A 16,154-nucleotide genomic window follows, 5' to 3' on the forward strand; every position below is an offset into this window, starting at 1 on the left:
TTAGCTTAAGGTTCATGCATGAGTGGAATTAATTAAATTGTGTAAGATCATGTTATAAAATGTTATAGATAGTAGTGAATAAAGCTTATATCAAATTTGGATTATTTGAATAATTATGTAATATTAGGGACCAAATCAAATAAATTGAAAGTTGTTAAAAATTATATCATGAATTGAAAGTTAGAACTTCTTGGTTTAGAAATATGAAATCAATTTTCAATTTGATAAAGAAAACCGAAAGTTATGGTCATTTCTTATATTAGATCTTATAGGGACTCAAATGAATAAAATTCACTTATGTCTATACGTGTTGAGTTGTGTGATTAATGAATTTTTCTATTCGAATTTAATTTCGTAGCTAAAGACAATGTAGGACCATCTCAAGACAAAAGGAACTTCAAAGTTGTCAATGAACAGATACTCTGTTTTGTGCTATCATAAATTGACTTCGTTAAATATCTAAATGTATATGTTTGACTTGTTAGATGATTAAAAATAGTAAAATATTTATAGGATTATGTTTGAAAGGTGCGTATTTACCTAACAATGTGATAATGATAATTGGTTTGTGATTGTATATGTATATGCTTGCTTGGTATTGAATGATAATTAATAATTGTATTTATCTTATTAATGTTGTTGGATAGAGTCACTAGTATAGTTGACATGCCATAGGGTCCGTTTTGATAGGTGGGATTTGGTTGATGGCATTTTCTTAATGATAGGTTGATGCCATAGGTTCGTTTTCTTAATGATAGGTCAACGGTAAATTTGGTCGTAGCATATCCGATGCTCTCTATTTATGAACATTAAGTGACCTCAGAATCGGTTCTCTAGAGGTATTATGAATGTGCAGCCTTAACGGTTCTGTTCGTGGCAAGTAGGGGGAATTTGATAATACTCTAAAATGACGTGTTTTTATATATTAATCATGTGTTTATTTTGAGCTTGAGCCTACTAATTTGAGCTATTTATGTCTTTTTATCTTTTAGGGACAAAATTGGAGGCGAAAAGTAAATTCAAGGGAAAAAGCGTCAATTTGGAGATTAAATGGGCCAATATGCAACGTGGGACAAATATGGTGCCAAAAGTGCGAACATGGAAGGCACAAGGACTTAAAAGCAAATAGAAGAGATTTTATTTTGGAAGACTCTATTTTATTTTATTCTATTAGGATAATTAATATTAAGATAATTATTAGGATTATTCAAAATTAGGATTTTATTTTAATTATTTTTGTTTATCTTTAATTAAATGTATTTATCTTTTTAGAATTTAAGTTCAATTAGACTATCTCCTAGCACTATAAATAGGGGTGAAGTGACTCTATTTGGGGCATCTTTTTGTAAACACTCTCCCCAAAAGTCTTTTGTTCTTTCATATTTCTTTTCAATAAAATTTCTTTTCCATATTTTTATTTATTTGCTTTCCCTCCATTATCATGAGCCACTAAAAAACCTTCTAGCCAAGTTGTCAATATTTCCCCAAAAAGGGTTATTGAGGCCTAGAATCCGTACTTAGCCTTCTCGCCAAGTATTCATCGTTTCTCCGTACTACGAGCTGACGCTTCCGTCCATGGCCCTTAAGAAGTAAGCTTTTCAGCATATGCAAAGGCGGCCGCTTTGTATGTTTTGGAAGGACTGCATAGTCGGTTCTTTAACTTATCGTCGAGGTTGGCGAGCCAAAGAGACAAAATGGCGTGGGATTCGCCATTGAGAAGCGTTGATCTAGCATAGATTCTTGGCTGAGTCGGGTTCCTAAAATCGTAAATCTAATCTTTGGAGCTGGTGGTCGTGGCGTTCTCTTCCACTATAAGCTGGCTTACTTGAGTCGAGAAGGATCATCCAAAAGCCAAGGATTGAGCCTGTGGTAGAATGAGACAACCGAGAGGTGGAACTTTCCATAAAATTTCTTTTCTCTTAAAACTCTCTTTATTGTTTTTATTATTTTCATAATCATAATTTCATAAACTTTAAATTCTGTTTTATTTTATTTTCGCTTCCAAAATCAATTCTTAAATTCATTTTTTATTTTTTTTCCAGAACGCAGTTTTCTTAGGCACGATTCGCCTGAGATTTGAGAGACAAGCATTTGTATAATTCGGTCCACGAGGATTCGACCCTACTTCCCCTTTACTATTTCTTTTTCATTATTTTACAGGGAATAGGATATTTTTTTGTGCTCTTAACGACCGCATCAAATTTTGGCGCCGTTGCCGAGGACCGGCAACATACTAATATTGTTTTTCTTTGTTTTCTATGACCAAATCTACTCCAGGTACTCTTGCGTTCGACTTAGAAATCGAAAAGACTGCGAAAGCTAATCAAAAGGAAACAAAACTAAAGAAAAAGTAGTCAGTGGTGGTTGGAACTCAAAGTAATCCACCGCCAAAAATTAGAATCGACGACGAAGTAGAGTCTAGGGTTAACGAAAACCCTACTCAAACGTTAGAAAGTAAAGAAGAAGAAGTCGATTCCCCTGAAGAAGTGCTGAACACTAGGGTTGACGAAAACCCTAATTTAACACATCAACTTATGGCTTCGGCAACTGGCCGAAGCGCCAACAAAACAACCGCCACTATGCATCGCGTATCCTACTATGGATACTGATTTTGAATTAAAGTCAGGCTTGATTCAGCTACTGCCAACTTTCCGTGGGTTACAAAATGAAAACCCCCACAAGCATTTAAAAGAATTTCATATGGTTTGTTTGAGTATGAAACCTCAGGGGGTAACTGAGGATCAAATTAAATTGCGCGCTTTCCCTTTTTCCCTAGCAGATTCAGCTAGGGAATGGTTATTTTATTTACCTCCTGGATCCATTACAACTTGGGCTAATCTATTTCGTTTATTCCTTAACAGGTTTTTCCCTGCATCACGAGCGGCCAAGTTAAGAAGAGAAATCGTGGGCATAAGGCAAAAAGACGCAGAGACTCTATACGACTATTGGGAACGATTTAAGAAGTTGTGTGCAAGTTGCCCATAACACGGTATAACGAAACAATCTTTGCTCCAGTACTTTTATGAAGGCTTGAAACCCATGGAGATGAATATGGTAGATGTCGCGAGTGGAGAAGCGTTAGTCAACATGACTCCACAACAAGCAAGAGACTTAATCTCCACAATGGCTGCGAATTCCCAGCAATTTCAAGCCAATCCTGAACCCCCTAGAAGGGTTCACCAGCTAAGTAATTCTACCATTGAAGATAGACTTGATAGACTTACTAATATTGTGAATTCCCTTGTTACAGAAAAATCAAAACCAGTTTGAGTATGTAGAATATGTGCTACACCTGAACATACGACTGATGCGTGCCCTAGTCTGTGTGACGATTTTATGGCCCATTTAGATGCTATGGGAAATTTTCCTAGGCCACCACAAAGACGATACGACCCTTATGCCAATACCTACAACCCAGGATGGAGGGACCACCCTAATTTTAGTTATGGGGTTAATCCACGATATAACCAGCCATACCAAAATCGAGCCCCACAACAGTCGCAAGATTCAGGTAATTCTTTAGAAACTTTGGTCAATAAATTAGCAAATAATGTCCTTGATTTTCAACAGCAAACTCTCAATTTCCAAAGAGAAATGAAAGGTTTTCAGCAGAAAACTGAAGCATCCATAAGGGAGTTGACCACATCAATTGAGAAATTAAACTCTCAAGGGAAACTGCCATCACAAACAGAACCAAACCCGAGGTAGAATGCAAATGCAGTAATGTTACGAAGCGGAAAGATCCTGGAACCAGTTCCTAGCAAGAATCTTGGTCAAGAAATCACCCAGAAAACTCCAGAAAACGACGAACAGATTCAAGCGAAACCCCCACTGCCAAAAATCCAACCTCCATTCCCAGGACGATTAAATCAGTGTCGAAAAAGTAAGGAAGACAAGGAGATCCTCGAAATATTCAGGAATGTTGAGATCAACTTACCACTGTTAGATGCCATTAGACAAATTTCGCGGTATGCCAAGTTCCTCAAAGAACTTTGCACCAACAGACGAAAACTAACAGGTAATGAAAAGGTAAGTGTTGGTGAGAATGTTTCCGCAATTCTACAGCGGAAAATGCCGGTTAAATGCAAAGATAGGGGTATGTTCGCTATTCCATGCAAAATTGGCCATTTGAGAATTAAGAAGGCTATGTGTGATCTAGGGGCCTCCATAAATGTAATGCGTCATTCTATTTATGAAATCACTTAATGCGAGTTTTTTGACAAAGACAGGTGTTACCATTCAGTTGGCAGACAGGTCTATTATGCATCCCGAAGGGGTCTTCAAGGACGTATTAGTCAAAGTCAATGGGCTTATCTTCCCTGCAGATTTTTATGTGATAAAAATGGAGGAGGATAACACTCCTGAGTCTTCAAACATCTTGTTGGGGCGACCTTTCCTTAGTACTGCGAATACTAAGATTGATGTACGAAGCGGAACCCTCACGATGGAGTTTGACGGGGAGATTGTGAAGTTTAACATTTATGGCACTATTAGTCACCCAAGTGAAGTCTTGGGCGTGGCAGTGTCGACATAATTGACTCATCAAGAAAAAACTTTTGAGTCATCTTATGGAGATAAACCTAAAATGATGTTTGATGATTTTGAATCATTAATAAATTATTGGCTCCCATGAATACTAAACTTCTACCTCTGTTGTACACACGGATCTGAAATTAAATCCACTTCTGAACATCTCAAATGCACATTTTGGAGAATGATGAGACCATTACCGACTTAAAAGGGATCAGCCCCTTGGAGGAAAATACGGAACGAAAGAAAGATGCGCAAGGACAATTAAACCCAAATATGGTGGACGTGTTAAAAAATGAGAATTTCCAAGCTCATAAGAACAAAAGAATTCAGCTGGAACAGCCCCAATTCTAGTTGAGGCGTCAAGCTAGCGACGTTAAACAAGCGCTTGTTGGGAGGCAACCCAATCTTTATTTTTATTTTTATTTTTATTTTTATTTATTATTTTTCTTTCTTTTCTTTTATTATTTATTATTTATTATTTATTATTTTATTTTATTTTAGTTAAATATTAATAAATTTCTCTTCTTCCATCTAGGTGAAATGGAGCGAAAATACAAAGAAAAAAAAAGACAGTAAGTGTGCAGCAAAATGCCATATCCTTGCTGCCAAGCAGTCCTATTCCAGTCGTAGAATCCCCAAAACCTGCAGCCAAACACCCCTTTTTAGCAAATAAAACCGCCAAACCTTACATTTTTTTTTCTTTTCCTAAATTTCTCCATAACCGCCAACTCTTTTCTCCTCCACCACCCACCGCCGATTTCTCAGCCACCATGGTGAGAACCTGAAGGTGAACCGCCGTTGCCACGTCACCCACCCCATCTCCACCTTTTGCCATTTCGCCATCTTTTTTCCACCGTGTGCGCCTACTGACGGTAACTATATTGGGAGTTTTTCTAAACTTTTTTTTCTCCACCTATTTGTTTTCCTTTTACTTTCACATCGAGGACTATGTGTTTTAAGTGGGGGGAGACATTCTTCGTTGTTATTATCTACTATTTTTGCTGTCATATTGTTGTTGCTGCTGTTTTGTGCTCGTTTCTGCCCATTTATTTTAAGAATATCCTGCCACTTTTCATGCCTAAGATTTTACCAAGAATTGCCTACTGTTTGACCTACAAGCATGATTCTTACCTTCTAAGGAAATTATGATTTTTCCCATAATTGATGCCATCTCCACTGTTTTATTTTTATTAGGCTAAAAATAATTGTGATTAATAGGGTTAATTCTATCTTGCTTTTCGTAAAATTGATCAAGTTTAATATAAAGTGAACACTTAAAATGATTGCATGCTTAATTAATGTTCATGGCTATTAGGTGATTATTGAAACTTATTTTGACACTTAAATTTTTTCTTTCCGAGTTCTCAAGAATTTTAAATATCGTTTAATTTTTAATAAATGTTTTCCATGGTTATGAGTACAACTTAAATCGTGGTGATCGAGTAACCGGGGGGTAGGGTGCTTGGGTTGTCATTCTACTTGGCGTCAAAAGGTTTGTGACGTGTTGGGTAAAACTCCGCTAATCGAAATAAATAATTTTAGGAGTATGTTAATGAAAACCTTAGGTGGGGTGCTTGGGTTGTCATCTCTTTAGCGTCAAAAGGTTTAATATATTCCTAAGTAAATAAATAATAATAAAATTTAAAAAATGAAAAAAATGAAAAAAAGAAGAAAAAATAAGTACTAATAAAGTTGCACTTGAGGGACTAAAGGAGGAAATAATTAAGGTGTCTTAGTAGGTTTGGTAATTTACCGAAATGGCATAACTCAAGTCGATTTTAATTTTTGTGTGAAATAATTGGAATACTTTTTCTGTTTTACTTAAAGCAAGCTTAGAGGTCTCTTTATTTTACATATGCATTTTAACTAATTTTATGAAACTTTGGAGTGGTATTTCTTTTATGGCGAAATCTAGCTTTCACGATCGATAGGAACCATACTTGAGGGCAAGCATGGGCTAAGTAGGGGGAATTTGATAATACTCTAAAATGACGTGTTTTTATATATTAATCATGTGTTTATTTTGAGCTTGAGCCTACTAATTTGAGCTATTTATGTCTTTTTATCTTTTAGGGACAAAATTGGAGGCGAAAAGTAAATTCAAGGGAAAAAGCGTCAATTTGGAGATTAAATGGGCCAATATGCAACGTGGGACAAATATGGTGCCAAAAGTGCGAACATGGAAGGCACAAGGACTTAAAAGCAAATAGAAGAGATTTTATTTTGGAAGACTCTATTTTATTTTATTCTATTAGGATAATTAATATTAAGATAATTATTAGGATTATTCAAATTTAGGATTTTATTTTAATTATCTTTGTTTATCTTTAATTAAATGTATTTATCTTTTTAGAATTTAAGTTCAATTAGACTATCTCCCTAGCACTATAAATAGGGGGTGAAGTGACTCTATTTGGGGCATCTTTTTTGTAAACACTCTCCCAAAAGTTTTTGTTCTTTCATATTTCTTTTCAATAAAATTTCTTTTCCATATTTTTATTTATTTACTTTCCTCCATTATCATGAGCCACTAAAAACCTTCTAGCCAAAAGTTGTCAATATTTCCCCAAAAGGGTTCTTGAGGCCTAGAATCCATACTTAGCCTTCTCGCCAAGTATTCATCGTTTCTCCGCACTTCTGGTGGACGCTTCATCCATGGCCCTTAAGTAAGCTTTTCAAAGATATGCAAAGGCGGCCGTTTTGTATGTTTTGGAAGGACTGCATAGTCGGTTCGTTAACTTACTGCGTCAGAGGTTGGCGAGCCAAAGAGACAAATGGCGTGGGATTCGCCATTGAGAAGCGTTGATCTAGCATAGATTACTGGCTAAAGTCGGGTTCCCTAAAAATCGTAAATCTAATCTATGGAGCTGGTGGTCGTAGGCATCCTCTTCCACTATAACTGGCTTACTTGAGTCGAGAAGGATCATCCAAAAGCCAAGGATTGAGTCCAAGGTGGAATGAGACAACCGGAGGCTGGAACTTTCCCATAAGAATTTCTTTTCTCTTAAAACTCTCTTTATTATTTTTATTATTTTCGTAATCATAATTTCAGTAAACTTTAAATTCTATTTTTATTTTATTTTCGCTTCCAAAATCAATTCTTAAATTCTGTTTTTTTATTTTTTTTCCAGGAACGCAGGTTTTCTTGGGCACGATTCTGCCCAAGATTTCGAGAGACAATCATTCGTATAATCCGGTCCCTGAGAATTCGACCCTACTTCCCCTTTACTATTTCTTTTTCATTATTTTACAAGGAATAGGATATTTTTGGTGCTCTCAACGACCTCATCAGTGGTTGAAAATACGGTTCATGGTCGTTGGTTACTGGGCTCGGCAGATCAATGGCCTTAGTATTGTCGTGTGTAGATTGCACCGATTCTGGATTCAACGAGCGTGGCAGTTGTTACTATTTGCACAACCATGTAGTGGTTGAACATGTTGCTTGTTCATGCTTCTGTGTGTTGGGTAGCTCGCAAGTGCTAGATGGGGCCGCGCCATGCGTTTTTGTAAGGTCGACTTGGTCAGATGGTTTGACATTGAACATAAGGCGAAGTGGTGAGGGTGGCATATCTGGTGTGGAATACCCATTGTCATCCGAGTCAATTGGGTTGACAAAAGGTGGAATGACACTAAATGGTGTCAAACTTCTATCTTAGGATGGTGAGTGACGGTGTCAATGAGGTTCGATTTGTTGGTGGTAGGTTGTAGGGGGTTTGAGGTGGCGGTGTCAGGTTGTCATCATCGATGTTAATGATTAGAGGTGCCAAAAAGTGGTGGCGACAATGGTTGATAGCGGACGACGATTCCTAAATGACTCGATTACAGGTTCTAATCATGGTGGTGGTGTAGTTTCTGTTTCGATCGACAAACGTCGATATGGAGGTGGTTTCGTTCGACGAGAGTCGATATGAAAGAGTTTTGTTCGACTTCAGTTAAGGGTTGGATTGGTATAGACGAGGTTTAGTTTAATGTCAGTTGAGGGTACGGTCGATTTAAAGGTGTTTTTCAGGTTGGGGGAAAGTATGGTAAATGAGGTTGTGTTAAGGGATAGAGGTAGCTGTGGTGTGTGTGTTCAACGGACGGTTTATGACTTGAGAAATGGAGGGGCAAGGAAGGTTACAGCAATGTTGAGTGGTTTTGGAAGATGCGACGGTTATGTGAAAAGGTTGTTAGTGGTGTCGAATAAGCGAGAGCAGGGTCGACTAAGGGTGGCATATGGTGGTGTCGGTGACCTTTATCACTATTGTATTTTCATCTCTGATTTTATCATTTGACATTTTAGACCCTTCTAGTTGTTTACCGCATCTTTTTACTTCTCTTCGTAACATTCAGGAAGTTTTGTTGATTTCGAGATCAAATTCTAGTGGTTCTCTTAATCTTGACCTGATCATTAAGGAAAAAAAAAAATAGATTATTGTTAGTCCTCAACAACGGCGCCAAAATTTGATGAATGTCAAATCCATCAAAAATAATAATTTCTTACGCCTAAACAATAAATAAATAGTAGTATATGAAGTAGGGTCGATCCCACAGGAACTGAGATATCTAAAATTGTTGTTTGGTCTAACCAAATTACACGTCTAGGCAGCTATATGCCCACGACGTGTGACGGCCTGTGCAAAAATTAAAAGGAAATTTAAATTTGATAAAATTAAAAATAATTAAAATCAAAATAATTGTAAAAGTAAGCAAAAAAAAAATAAATTAAATAAACCCATATGATGAAATTCTAGCTTTAGGCTTGATTTTACTTTGGTTTGAACCTATATCTGATAACAAATTATCTCTTTCAATCGATAAGTTAGTTATAGTGATTGAGGACGCCTCAGACCACCAACCTTTCCGCATGTAAATTAATTGTGGGAATGCCCAACAACTAATCCTTACTGAACGAACAACCATGAAACACGTGTTAACAATTTAGCTATTTGGTAGCTTTGTGAACTAAAAGGATCCAACTCGAACCAACAACCTCAATCGCGCGGGTCATTTAGATCTAATTGCTATTTCCCTTAACGGATCTAACCAACTACTTAATTGGACATGCTAATGTGTTCTACGGTAGACTGAAAACGATAGACAATTGATTCGGTACTTCCAATTGTATAACTATCAACATCGAATCAACAAGCTCTTTTTGACTTTGTTCCAATATAACTTTCTAAGACAACGATGCCTATCTCTTAAACTAGAGAAATAAGAATACCAGAATGAAGGTTTTTAAGTATAGGTTTAGATCTTACGATTCCATATCGACCATAGTCCTTCAATTGGTTCTCTAGCTCAAACTTTTACGACAACCCGAATCAACGACTTTTCTTAACTTTCCAATCTTACTTTTGCACCTAATAAAAAAATGATATAATAAACTTAAAATTAATTACATCTCATTCAAGAAATTATCAAAATTAAGTATAATACATGTATAATTTGGGCCTATTATCAATAAATTATAATATATATATTCTTATATAAAGAAAAGGTTTTTTTTAGGGTTTGTTGGGTTGAATACTAGTTTTATGGGTTAGATTTGCTAGGTCAATGGGCCTCTCCTCTCCTATTTACTAAATATTTTATTATTTAATTTTTGAAAGCTATTATTTTGTTTTAATTCAAAAGCATATAGCAATCAATTTTCAATTTATAATTAAAATTACGAATTTTTACGTATATACCATATAATTTTTCATCATTAACCATATATATATATTATAAATCTCTCTAAATAAAATATTCAATTCTATTAAATTACAAAAAAGAGTTCCCAAAATATTAAGAGAAATTGAATTTCTATTTTTATTTTAATAAGTATTAAAGTTTAAGTCTCATCGATAATTATTTTTCAGTAAATTATTTAAAGATATTAATTTTAATCTTTTATGGACCGATAATATATCTAACTAAGAAGGAAGATAACCTTCTTTTCCTTAAATTTTTTGAATAAAGGAAAATAATGTAAGGAGAGAAATACCAATTATTGCTCGAAAAATACAAAAAAAAAATACAAGTTGTTCGATTAATTAATTAATAGCAAAAATAGAAATTCAAAAAAGGAAAACCAAGGAAACACAAGTTGTCATCCAAACTGGGTCACCATTTCCATTTTTAGGGGGAAGATTACAACAGTCTATCCTCACCCATCTGTGAAACTCAAACATAATCTCAGCCATACATCATGACCTCATAGGGTCCCACATCATTAATGAACCAAGTAATAACTCAAAAGGTCGAAGCGGACTTGATTAGTTCGTCTGTTACCAAACCCAATCTCACGGGTAAGTGAGACCATCATAAGCCGCCTACTTTCTTTTCTGCTGTGTCTACATTCGAGTTTCCCACTCCCCCTTGTAAGAACAAAGACAAAGCCCTCCCCTTTATAGATCGTTAAAAATGTTGTCTTGAAGGAAAATATTTGCAATTAAGCTGCTAAAAAGACAAAATTCAACAAGGTAGTTTTGCTCTCTCCTATCATTTTCAAATTGTTTTTGATTTTTTTTGGATATAGCTTGTTTTTTTTTGGGGGGGGGGGGAATTTTCTTTGATTTTTCAGCTAGAAAAATTTACTAGCTTGATTGGTTTTTTGGGTAAATTTCAATTATTGGAAACTTGGGTATTTATGTTTACCTTCTTCTCTTCCAAACCCACCATTTCTTTCTTTCTGATTCCAGGTCAAGCTTTTGCTTTCAGCTGTGAACAAAATATTCTATTTTTTCTTTTAATGATTTGGGGATTGGATAATATGAGTGATTTAATTGGTCTCACGAGTGTAATTTTGTTTTGATTGTTTGATTTACTGTGGAAGATATTTATGTATTACTTGACTACAAACTGCTTTATCGTTTTCATGGTCTACTTTTCATTTTACTTCGATTTTACAAGTTCTAGAACTTGGGTATGTCTTTTCAAGTGTCACTGTTATCACATATTTGTGTGAAGTGTTGGATTGAACCTCTTTTGTTCTTCTATGGTTTTGCTATCATAGTATGAGAAATTGTTTTTCTTTTTCTGTTGAATTTGTTGCCGACTTTCATTGATTAAACTGATAACTTAGTGTATGTAATTGTTAGGTATTACAGAATCTAAGTGTCTTTCTCAATGTTGTCAATCATGCATATTGTTCTTTGCATGTTATGATCTACCTTTCTCCTTTAGGTATATGAAGAAGGAGTGAGAGCCTAGGTGATTCAATCAGAATGGATTCTTGCAATTGTATTGAGCCGCAATGGCCACCAGATGATCTGTTAATGAAATATCAATATATTTCCGACTTCTTCATTGCACTTGCTTATTTCTCAATTCCTTTAGAGCTTATATACTTTGTGAAGAAATCTGCCGTGTTTCCATATAGATGGGTACTTGTGCAATTTGGTGCCTTTATAGTACTTTGTGGTGCAACGCATCTTATTAACCTGTGGACTTTTACAATGCATACGAGAACTGTGGCTATGGTAATGACAACTGCTAAGGTTTTTACTGCTGTGGTATCCTGTGCAACTGCCTTGATGCTGGTGCATATTATTCCTGATTTATTGAGTGTTAAAACCCGAGAATTATTTTTGAAAAATAAGGCCGCCGAGCTAGATAGAGAAATGGGTCTAATTCGTACACAAGAGGAAACAGGTCGACATGTCAGGATGCTTACACATGAGATCAGAAGCACTTTGGATAGACATACAATATTAAAAACCACTCTTGTTGAATTGGGTCGAACTTTGGCACTAGAAGAATGTGCCCTGTGGATGCCAACCCGTACTGGACTTGAGCTCCAACTTTCATACACTCTTCGTCAACAGAATCCAGTTGGGTATACTGTACCAATCCATCTTCCTGTGATCAATCAGGTATTTAGTAGCAGTCATGCAGTAAAAATATCCCCAAATTGTCCCGTGGCACGAATACGCCCTGCAGGGAAGTACATGCCTGGGGAGGTGGTTGCTGTTCGTGTCCCACTCCTGCATCTCTCTAACTTCCAAATTAATGATTGGCCGGAGCTTTCAACAAAACGATATGCTTTGATGGTTTTGATGCTCCCTTCAGATAGTGCAAGGCAATGGCATGTCCACGAACTGGAGCTTGTTGAAGTAGTTGCTGATCAGGTAACTAAGTTTGTCGCTCTTAGATTGTTGCATATGGTCCAGATATCAATGTTGCTAAAAGCACTTGGTTTGTACATTTGTATAATGAATCAGGTGGCCGTTGCTCTTTCGCATGCTGCAATTTTAGAAGAGTCAATGAGGGCTAGGGATCTTCTTATGGAGCAGAATGTGGCACTTGACCTTGCCAGAAGAGAAGCAGAGACGGCAATCCGTGCTCGAAATGATTTCTTGGCTGTTATGAATCACGAGATGAGAACCCCAATGCATGCTATTATTGCTCTATCTTCTTTACTGCAGGAAACTGAATTAACACCTGAACAACGTCTGATGGTTGAAACGATTCTCAAGAGTAGTAACCTTCTTTCAACTCTAATAAATGATGTATTGGATCTTTCGAGGCTGGAAGATGGCAGCCTTCAACTAGACCTTGGAACTTTTAACCTTTTTGCCGTATTCAGAGAGGTAGAATTTCATTTTTTGGCTTCTGGAAAATTTTTAAAATTGCTGCTCAGTGTTTTTTCATTATAGTAACATGCTTTTATTGTGTTGTAGGTCCTTAACTTGATCAAGCCCATTGCATCTGTTAAAAAGCTTCATGTTTCATTAAATTTGGCTCCGGACTTGCCTGAATATGCCATTGGTGATGAGAAGCGCCTGATGCAAACAATTTTAAATGTCGTTGGTAATGCTGTGAAGTTTTCAAAGGAGGGCAGCATTTCAATCACTGCTATTGTCGCAAAATCAGAATTACTGAGAGATTCTCGGACCCCTGAATTTTTCCCTGTGCCTAGCGATAATCACTTTTATTTGCGTGTACAGGTTGGTTCTGTTGTTGCCAGTTGTATTATGCTTTATCTTTAGTGCTTGATTAATGTTTATGCTTCTTCGCTTCTGGTGTAGGTGAAAGATTCAGGTGTAGGGATTAGCCCCCAAGATATTCCAAAGTTATTTACCAAATTTGCACAAACTCAATCAACGGCAACACGAAACTCTGGTGGCAGTGGTCTAGGTCTTGCCATTTGTAAGAGGTACACTTTTTCCGTGCACTTAGTTAGCATCTCGGTTATTGTTGTAGTGCGTAGGCTTCAGACCAACCTCTATACTGGTGTTTTTGATTTTTGAGCTATCTGCCTGATGTTTTACCTTCTTTATTATGTGATCAGATTCGTAAATCTAATGGAGGGACATATTTGGATCGAGAGTGACGGTCTTGGTAAGGGATGTACTGCTATCTTCATGGTAAAACTCGGCATCCCGGAACGGTTGAACGAACCTAAACTTCCTTTCATGCCTAAAGTACCAACAAATCATGGTCCAACAGCTTTTCCCGGGCTTAAAGTTCTGGTTATGGATGAGAATGGGTCAGTTTCATCGTGTTCATGTTAAATCCTATTTATTTGATTATGTTTTTTTTATCATATTTCGTAGTTACAGATGATAAGATATATCTGTTACTCCTTGCTTGTTTAGTTACATATTATTTTCATGTATGTTTCTTCCATATGCATTAATGGTAAATTCACACTGCTATCATTATGATTTGCATATGATAAAAACATGCTTTTCACCGAGCTGATAAATTGTTACATTAAATGGGATGGGGTGTTTTCGATTGATGGACTGATGTAGGAATAATTCGATTATGAGTACTGTTTTTTTCCTCCATGCCAAGTGAATGAACATGGAGTTGTTATGCCATCATTGCAGGGTTAGCCGGATGGTGACTAAGGGGCTTCTTGTGCATCTTGGGTGTGATGTAACGATGGTAAGCTCGAGTGAAGAGTGTTTGCATGTAGTTTCTCATGAGCACAAGGTTGTTTTCATGGATGTTTGTGTTCCTGGTATGGATGGTTATGAAGTCGCAATCCGCATAAACGAGAAATTCACAAAACGCCATGAAAGGCCGATAATAGTAGCGCTCACCGGAAATACAGACAAGGTGACGAAAGAGAACTGCATGAGAGTCGGTATGGATGGTGTTATATTGAAACCTGTTTCACTTGATAAAATGAGAAGTGTTTTAACGGAGCTTTTGGAGCATCGAGTTCTTTTCGAGGCAATATAAGCACAAAGACAGTGTCTCGTTACCAACCAATTACAGGGAAACATAAACCCCCCCAAAAAAGGGGGAAGACCATGAAAGAATCACTACATTGCAGGCAAAGCCGGAGGATATAAAAGAAACATAGAGGAGTAAGTGCAAAATAATTTTCTTTTTGAGTTTCTTGTGCAACAAGCAAAAGGAAACAACAAATTTATGGAAAGGGGTTTTCTAATAGGTTGTTGTGAGGAACAAAACTTGTAGTTTAGTTTACAAATGATACAGAACTCTAATGATTTTTATTTATCATAACCTACACATTTTCTTTTCTTATTTTTCATGGATGCCTTTACTCTTTTTTTTTTTAATTGAAATAGTGGTTACCCGAATTATGGTGGATCATAAAATTACTCTTTAATAATAATAAAAATGATTGCATAACTTTTAAAAGTAAGTAACAAGAAAAGAGTAAAACTGAAAAAAAAGAAGTAAATAATAAAGCTTCCATAAAAACTTTGAAAACCTCAAAATTATTTTTAAAATATTTAAAAATATATTTTAAATTATATCACATAAGATTTGACATGTTAAACAATTTTAGTTTTAGAAGAATCTAATTGATATGATGTCGATTGTTTGAAGATGTAATAAGTATGATTTGAAGCTTAAGGATCAACTTATAATCAACATCATGATTCGGAGATATTAGTGCAATTACCTTTATGAAGTTATTTGGAAACCCCTCAAGATCGTAAGATTGAGAAAGTTTGGTAGCTAAATTCTAACATCATTAATCAACATATGCAATAGACTTTGGAGTCTTTCTCGCCCACCTTCGTTCGATTAATTTGTGTACTTTGTTTTATAAATTAATTACTAAGATAATTGTTAATAGATTGATATGGATTATACTGCAGCTAGTGGAACCAAATCAAGTTAATTCTATTCCGAGTAGAGGCATCAGGGATGATATTCTTATTGCCTAAGAAGTTATTCAAAGGTTGGGTGGATGACTATCAAGGTAGATTTGGAGAAAACTTATGATAAAGTGCAATGGGATTTCTTAGAGGATAATTTGAACTAAGCACGATTCCTAGGACTGCTTGTTCAGTTAATTATGCGATGCATCTCATCTTCTCATCTTCTTCAATGCAAGTGCTGTGGAATGGGGGATTAGGCAATTAGCTGAAGAGTTCAAACCGACAAGTGGAATTACAAAAGACGATCCTTATTGTCCTATCTATTTGTCCTTGGGATGGAGTGCCTACGACATGGTATTAAACATGCTGTTGATAAAAATGAGTGGCATTCAATTCGTCTGGCAAGGCAGGGTTCGCAAATCTCCCATTTGTTCTTTGCTACGATTTAGTCTTGGTTTGTGAGGCTGATATGGTGCAAGCCAGGGTGGTTCGATTCATTCTTGAATAGTTTAGTACGTTCTTAGGCCATTGGATAAATGCCGATAGATATATACACATATATAC

At 36.1% G+C, this 16,154-nt stretch overlaps 1 protein-coding gene across 3 annotated transcripts; it reads left to right on the top strand.

Annotated features, from left to right (window-relative positions):
- Positions 1–10,749: 10,749 nt before the first annotated feature.
- Positions 10,750–15,003, top strand: LOC108483169 (ethylene receptor). 3 transcript variants are annotated; one of them, XM_017786408.2, is made up of 7 exons: positions 10,750–10,982; positions 11,686–12,629; positions 12,723–13,091; positions 13,182–13,448; positions 13,530–13,657; positions 13,793–13,990; positions 14,337–15,003. In XM_017786408.2, exons 2-7 carry the CDS (start codon positions 11,727–11,729, stop codon positions 14,692–14,694), a joined length of 2,223 nt encoding a protein of 740 aa, XP_017641897.1. In that variant the 5' UTR covers positions 10,750–10,982; positions 11,686–11,726; the 3' UTR covers positions 14,695–15,003. The 3 variants fall into 3 exon arrangements, with proteins under 3 accessions (XP_017641897.1, XP_052887323.1, XP_052887324.1); XM_053031363.1 differs by lacking the exon at positions 10,750–10,982 and adding an exon at positions 11,010–11,425; XM_053031364.1 differs by lacking the exon at positions 10,750–10,982 and adding an exon at positions 11,010–11,201.
- The last annotated feature ends 1,151 nt before the right edge of the window (positions 15,004–16,154 follow it).

The sequence above is a fragment of the Gossypium arboreum genome, chromosome 1, assembly GCF_025698485.1.
Source record: "Gossypium arboreum isolate Shixiya-1 chromosome 1, ASM2569848v2, whole genome shotgun sequence".
Classification (NCBI taxonomy): Eukaryota; Viridiplantae; Streptophyta; class Magnoliopsida; order Malvales; family Malvaceae; genus Gossypium; species Gossypium arboreum.

Bases quoted from the DNA above. Each gene is read 5' to 3' on its own strand.
- LOC108483169 (XM_017786408.2), top strand. From the start codon at position 11,727: ATGGATTCTTGCAATTGTATTGAGCCGCAATGGCCACCAGATGATCTG. The intron at 13,658-13,792 runs GTACACTTTTTC...TTATGTGATCAG, and splicing joins GGTCTTGCCATTTGTAAGAG to ATTCGTAAATCTAATGGAGG. The intron at 13,991-14,336 runs GTCAGTTTCATC...CCATCATTGCAG, and splicing joins CTGGTTATGGATGAGAATGG to GGTTAGCCGGATGGTGACTA.